Source organism: Apium graveolens, chromosome 3 (assembly GCF_009905375.1).
Source record: "Apium graveolens cultivar Ventura chromosome 3, ASM990537v1, whole genome shotgun sequence".
NCBI lineage: Eukaryota > Viridiplantae > Streptophyta > Magnoliopsida > Apiales > Apiaceae > Apium > Apium graveolens.
The window spans coordinates 9,892,253-9,899,553 of NC_133649.1; the positions used below are offsets into that span (position 1 = coordinate 9,892,253).

The 7,301-nt window shown below is 44.5% G+C and overlaps 1 protein-coding gene across 2 annotated transcripts; it reads right to left on the bottom strand.

Annotated features, from left to right (window-relative positions):
- Positions 1 to 476: 476 nt before the first annotated feature.
- LOC141710579 (uncharacterized) lies at positions 477 to 2,125 on the bottom strand. Of its 2 annotated transcripts, none has more exons than XM_074513143.1 (2): positions 1,276 to 2,125; positions 477 to 1,184 (listed from the first exon to the last, which is right to left on the bottom strand). In XM_074513143.1, exons 1-2 carry the CDS (start codon positions 1,771 to 1,773, stop codon positions 1,167 to 1,169), a joined length of 516 nt encoding a protein of 171 aa, XP_074369244.1. In that variant the 5' UTR covers positions 1,774 to 2,125; the 3' UTR covers positions 477 to 1,166. The 2 variants fall into 2 exon arrangements, with proteins under 2 accessions (XP_074369244.1, XP_074369243.1); XM_074513142.1 differs by having other exon boundaries at positions 477 to 1,194.
- Positions 2,126 to 7,301: the final 5,176 nt, after the last annotated feature.

Sequence of the window (7,301 nt, forward strand, 5' to 3'; positions counted from 1 at the left end):
GGAACCTATGAGCTCTCGCACCTCGAAGGCCAGCCTATCAAGAACACCTGGAACGACATTCTACTCAAGAAATTTTGTCAGTAACACGCTCTTATGTGTAAATTGTTGAAACTCCAAAGCTATAACTACGCTACAAAAAATTAACCCTCGATGCAATGAGGGTCGTTATGAGATCCCCATCGAGGGAATTTAAGTTATAAAAACTTTAACTTATTTTGATATCTTGCCTGTACCTTTTAAAAAAAAAAGAGAGACGAGCAACGACAGTCGACATGCCAAAAGCTAACCCACATCGAGGGGCTTTAAATTATAATAATTTTAACTTTCCAAGAGCTTATCTACACAAGGCAAACAACACAACACAATTCTTTCAAGTATGTGCACTAAACGACATGGAATTTGTTAAACACATTCTTAACGATTTCAAAACAGATATACGAAACAACTAAAAACGGGAAATTAATGCGATAACGAGGAACAAAAAGCATAAATATAATAGATAAAAATACTTCAAGGAAAAAATCTCAAGGAAAACCAGACCGTTGTAGGATCCAAACAAAGCATGGAGAATACAAGTAGCCGGCAACAAATAGGAAACACAAGTCTTTGAGAATAAACTTAAAAATACATCACTCACGGGGCATTCCCCGCCTTCAAGAGCCTCCAGCTGGATCATCAGGTCGCGAGGCAGCAAGATCGTGAATATAGTCCTCGAAAGAATGTCCCGTCGTGTCGAGTCCTGCATTTTTCATGCGGACAACACACCGCCCGTAGCCATCCTCAAGAGCAATAGCGATGTCCTCCACAACCTTCTCCACTTCTGCCTTTAGACTGGTATTCTCCTCAACAATCAAACGGTAAGAAGAATCCATCCCCTCAACGTGACGCTCCAAGCCCTCGCACTTTCCCTTCAGCTCATCTCGCTCCTTCTCCACTTCAGAAAGCCTCCTCTCGAGCTCCGAGACTGTGGCATTCAGCGACTGCTTCTCAACTTCCATCTCACCCACCTTCTTCGACAACACGGTATTATCCGCCGTCAAATCTGACGATCTTTTTTCCAATTCTGAATAACCTGCCATGAGTTTTTTTTCTCTCGACCCTGGGAGAACTCACCTCCGCCTCTAATCTCTTACAAGCCGCATCATTGCCGTCAGTGCGAAATTCTTCTACAATATGCATAAAATCTGCGAGGAACTGCCACAAACCATAAATCAAAGTAAAAAATATAATAAAAAAAACAAACGAACAGCAAACAACAAAAATTTTATAGCATACCCTTCCAGCACGGCTCTTACAACGATCCGCTAAATCCTCTCGACGACGCCCATCGAAAGCAATCGCATCTTGAGGGAGATGAAAAAGATCGAAAACCCTCAACAACACAGTTGTTCTACCTGTCCAGCGTTCATGGGGCTGGATATCAACCCTCACAACTCCTTTTTTCTGTCGGGGGTCGATGGTAGGGGCCATCGTCGCCCTGTTACCAACCAGTGTAAGGGTTCTATTCACCCCACCAACCGACGCATCCCCTTCAACAATCCCACCATCTCCACAATTCTCCCCTTCGACTTCTCGACGACCCCTCTTGCGAGGATTCAAATCAGCCGGCTCCACATCTGGCATAGCCTTCTCAACATCTTCCACGATTCTATTTCCTTGGTCATCCAGTAGCTCAATTGATACAGAATGCCCAACCCTCGAGGGACCAGAAGGGGCACCATCATCACCTTTCTTCGAGGCTCTCTTAATAAGCAGCATCATTGCCTTGTCCATCTCTCCTTTGACCCCACTATTCAATATCTTCTCTAAAGAGGCTCCAGCCACTGATGCAAAACAAGCCAAAACAAAAATTTAGCACGAGTAATATTAACACAAGAAATAACGGTAAAAAGAAAAAGGGAGAGAGAAAGAAAGAATAAAAAAAAGAGAGAGGAAAGAGCGAGCAAATATTACAATCATGCATTTCTAAAAAATCGGGTTCCTTTAACTGAAGGTGAGTATACACCGAGGCTACCCCATGAAACCCGTTCAAATACTTAGCATCGTACTTCTTGAGATTATTCAAGTAGTCGATGGTAAGCTGACTCACTTTCCCACACGGCTTTACGAACTCTAAATCCGGCCCCCCAAAATACAGCCACTTAGAGTGATACCCCGAGTTAGAAGACCTAACGCTGACAATCTTAACCCTTTGTAAGGACAATCAAAGTAAACCTTCCCGTCGTGATACTTAACTGCGTAAATCGAGAAGAAAAGCTTAAATGAAGGAATCAAGTTCCTATTGCAACAAAGAGCAACAAACCCACTAAGCTGTGCGAGGGAATTGGGCGTCAATTGACTAACCCCGCATCCGATAGCCTCGAACATCGTCAAGAAAAATGGGTGAATAGGTAACCGAAGCCCGAAGTGAAAAAGGATTAACGGAATCCCGTGCATCCCGTACTCCGGCATCATCCATACCCTTTCATCGGCTGTCGGTACTCGATAACGATAACCATTCGCCAAATCCACGTATAATTCCAACTTGCTCACTGGGGGATCCTTGGTAATATAATAACTCAAATAATTCAAACTTGACCTGTCCCCGAACTCTTCCATACCAACATGAAGATTATCCTCAATAATTTGACGCCTTTTTTCTAAGGTTTGAGGGCTCAAAGGAGGCGAAAGAGAGGCACGATAGGGACACTCCCCAAGAGCTCGTCCTCGTTATGAAATCGAAGGACCCACACTGCTCTAGATTTGGAATCTCTAGGTTATTCAAGTTTAGAAAAGACTCGTGATCACCCTCCTCGAGAGGTCGCTTACCAAGATCCCGATCAGATACAGTATGGATATATGACGAACTAGACTGATCCATTAAATGATTATAATTGAATAAACTAAATTAAGAGAGGCAAGATACAAAGGAGAAAGTAGCAAAAGATAATATAGAGGATGGAAAATAACTTACAGGCAGTTATAGCAAAGGTCGAGGGTTTAGGATGAAATAAGTGTTAACAGAAGCGGAAGTCGAACAACCAAGCTCCAATGTCCAAGCAGTAATCCCCAGAAAATAAAAACGAAAATACTTATACGTTTCAAAAAAAAAGGAAAGGGGAGAGAGAGAAGAAAAGAAATAAAATTCAGATATAACGATATACACAACACACACACTCCTATCTCAATATTCTTGTCTTTTTATTCTTATTTTTTATTATTTTTATTTTTATTTCACTAACATTTAATCATCCCACTATCTTATTTTGCTCTATTTTTTTTATCGCATCTTCCACATTTCACTAATTCTCAGGTCCCAAAGTAAAAAGCGCAAATCTAAAGATAATTGCTTACACTAGGAGGGGGAAAAATGTTGGACCAAGACAAGATGGCCCAAAGGAGTCATAGTTAGGATAATTATGAAATATTATGTAATGCCCAAGAAGGCCCAATTTGTAAGATAAAGCCCATTTGGGACTTGGTATAAATAAAGGATAACAACTTTATTGAAAGGGTTGGCTCATTAAGTAAAAAAGATCATCTCCTAAAATTATAGTCTAATAAATAATAATATTATTGGCACATCACCATCGATTAAGGAAGAATTAATCCTTAGCCACCATTGACACATCACAGTTAGCAATCATGACTCTTACGCCCAGATTCCTTCGGGAGCTTGAAAATGCTTCGGTTGCCTTGAAGGTGGCTTCGGTTGGTACCTGAAGGCAGAAAGTGAAGAGAATGCGAGGGTTTGTACCCCCGATTCACCTCCGGTATAAGAATAAGAATCTGGTTGTAAGGGTGTGGTAATAATACAAAAAAAGCAGAGTGTATGCGAGAATGTCTGTATGTTTTGTCTTACTTCACAAGGGTTTTTATACCCAATTCTGCCATGAATGTTCAGCCGTTACCAATCATTAAGGAGGGAGTGAAAAGGGGGCGTTATGTCCCTTGTTCTTTCCAACGGTCTGCGAGTAGTGGGCTTTGGCCTGGGCTTTCGTGGGCCTTCGTCTCGCGGGCCTGTAGGTCCTTTGGCCCAGTAGCTCAATCGAATATTGGGCCTTCGTTTGATAGGCCTTGGTGGGCCTATAACCAACATGTCCATGTCCTTCGGCTGGGCCTTCGTGCCGGCCGACGGACACCGATCTCGGCCCATATTGGGGTGAAGAAACCCTAGGGCGACCGCTTCAGTTCCGCCTCGATATTCGGCCGTACACGTGGCAAGCTTGTGGGAACTTGCAGTGCATTAACTCGACAGCTGTTGGCACGTCTTTCCATGGCTCAATCTCAGCCGTTGAATCTCAACCGTTTTAATCTGGGTCGTTTATTTTAAAAATCCCCAAACGTCGCCTTTCTGAATTCATTTTAGGCGCCTATATAAAGTCCATTTGCGCATTTCCTTTTCTTTTTATCACTTTCAGTTTCTCCACACACAGCAACTAAGTACAGCGAGTTTTTCAATCACGGGCAACAACAACTCCGTCTTCCCAGATTATCCCATCTCAATCCAAGAACACCTTCAAATTAGTAAGTCCCTTTTCTTGTTTTTCAGTTTCCTGGTACATTTGCATGCAAGTTCTCGTGTTTTATGATGTTTGCGTGTGGTTTCAATGGTTTTTGACTGGGTTCTGAGTTTACGGGGTTTTCTGGGTTTTACACGTGCGTTGTTGTGTTTTTTGGAGTTTGTAACTTTCTGGGCATTTCTGGGTAGGAAATATAAGTTTTTCTGGGTTCCCCCATGGGTTTAAAGATGGCATGCAAGGTGTTTTTTGGCCAAGAACTCTCTTCGGGGGGTCCTTGGTCTAAGAACATTCTCCGGGAGCCGACCCAGAGGCTGATGGGCGGTTCAGAGTTTAAAGATGGCAGGCGAAGGGTTTTCTAGGGCGAGTACGTCCTTCGGAAGACTTGCCTTTTAGAACAGCCTTCGGGAGCCGACTCTGGATCTTTTTCTTGTTCGCTCGGTTCTGGGACATGTACTCGGCCTTTTCATTTTTCCTTTGTCTCCGAGTACATGGACTAACGTCACTCTGTTTCCGAATACAGGGAGATGGACCGAGCGAATTGCCCCCAGAGACTTGGGACCCAAGGTCGGGCACTTTGGTGGGAACCTCTTCTAATGGCCCCGAGAGAACGGGTCGGGATCTTTATGGATCGGTGGCGAATTACCTGGCGGCGAATAACCGGTCGGAATTGACGAAGGAGAGAATAGTTCAAATGTATTCTGACTTTTTTGTCCCTCGGAATTTCTTTTGGCTCTACGCCCCTAAGGAGAACGAACGGATTTATGACACGCCGGGAGTGCCCGAAGGGTTTGGTGGCTGTGCCATCGGGATCTCGGAGGCGGCCTTCAAATGTGGCTTTAGAGTGCCGATTCTGAAGATGGTGAAGTACCTCTTCAGACAGATGGGGATCTCCCTGGGGCAGATGGATCCCAACGGGTTCATCCACATCAACTGCTTCAAGAATAGGCGCCTTCATGCCGGAGTTCGCCCAACTCCGAGGCTATTCTGGTGGCATTATGACTTTCGAAAGAACCCGAAGAGCCCGAGGTTTTATACCATTGCTCGTCGGGCTGGCCGGACAGATTGGACGGCCACCAACTCCAGTAACAAGCAGACCCATACTCACTGGTGTTTTGTGAGTGGTCGGAAATTGGCTCCGTTGGGCGTCTGGCGGGACGTGAAGCCTTCGTTGCTCCTCGCTCCGAGTCTAACAGAGAGGGAGAAGGAGGACTACGCGGCCCTGGTAGACGTCAATGTGAGCAAGTTGAGTCCCGAGGAGTTTCGGGATAGAGATTGGCTCCTCAGCTTGTGGGGTGGGGGTAACAAAACTTCTTCCTTCATTCTTTCATTATTTATTTTCTTCCACCGCCTATATGATTTGTCTTATTTATGCACTCTGTCATACCTGCTCGTGTTGACTTGTCTCCTGTTCACATTTCACTGTCTTCAAGAGAGGCCCGGATAGAGAGGAAGAAGGCCAGGGCGGCCGAAAAGAGGGCCGCAGCTGCCTCTTGTCTAATGCTTTTGCCTTGTCTTTTTTGCAGGCTGCCCCTTGGGCCGCAGCTGTGGAGGATAAAGTTAGGGACATGGAGACTCGGATGGCCGAGGTGAAGGAGCTGGAGAGGAGGGCCACGACGGTCGAGGAGAAACTTGTAAGGGTGAAAGCCCAGAACGAGGTCCTGGATGGCGATGCCACCGTGCTGAGGGAGGACAAGTCTCGGCTGGAGACTTCATTGGAGAAGGCGAACCGGAGGATCTCCCACCGGAACGTCCAGCTGAAGAGGTCCCGAAAGGAGCTTCGGAAGAAGCAGAAGCAGCTGGACCGGACGAAGGAACGCTGCTTCCAGTTCGGCGCTGACTATGTCGTGGAGAAGGCCCATGGCCTGAACTGGGATTATAAGCAGTTGATGGACGACACCCTGGAGGATCCTATCGGCCGGCCAGCAGTTGAAGCCCCTCTTGTCTCCTCCGGCGAAGACGAAGAGCTCTCGGATGAAGACCCTCAGGCCTAAGCTTTCAGCATTGAGGTGCTTGATATGACGGAAGATGATCTTGATGCGAAGTTTGCCGTTGGTGTTTCCATGCTCATACCCAACTCTTGCAGCGGCATCCTTCGTTCATCTTTTTGACTTGTACTTTATTTTTTGTAATTGGTACTCCTGCCTTCGAGCTTTTGTAATTTAACTAGCCTTCGGGCTTTTATATTTTAATGCATCTTTCATCTTTCGTCAGCATTGTCTCTTTTATTTAACGATTTTAGTAATTGTATCTTCGGCTTCATTCGCCTTAACAATTTTAATAAAATGAATCGCCTCTTCGGCATTATTGATGCCTTAACGATTTAAAAATGAATCGCATCTTCGGATTCGCCTTAACGATTTTAATAAAATAAATTGTATCTTCGGCTTCATTCGCCTTAACAATTTTAATGAAATAAATTATATTTTCGGCTTCATTCGCCTTAACAATTTCAATGAAATGAATCGCATCATTGGCATATTTATTCGCCTTAACGATCTTGATAAAATGAATTGTATCTTCGGCTTTATTTGCCTTAACAATTTTAATGAAATGAATCGCATCTTCGGCTTTTGCCTTAGCAATTTTAATAATTTTAATAAAATGAATCGTATCTTCGGCTCATTCATTCGCCTTAATGATTTTAATAAAATGAATCGCTGCCTTACTACCCCTATGCCCCCAAGGGTTAAAGGTCGAAAGTGACTTCAGGCTGTTAATTCTTCTACTGCACTTGGGCGAAGGAACATGGATGCTGATCGTTCAGTGATTGACCCTGGATCAGCATGTCATTGTTCGTTC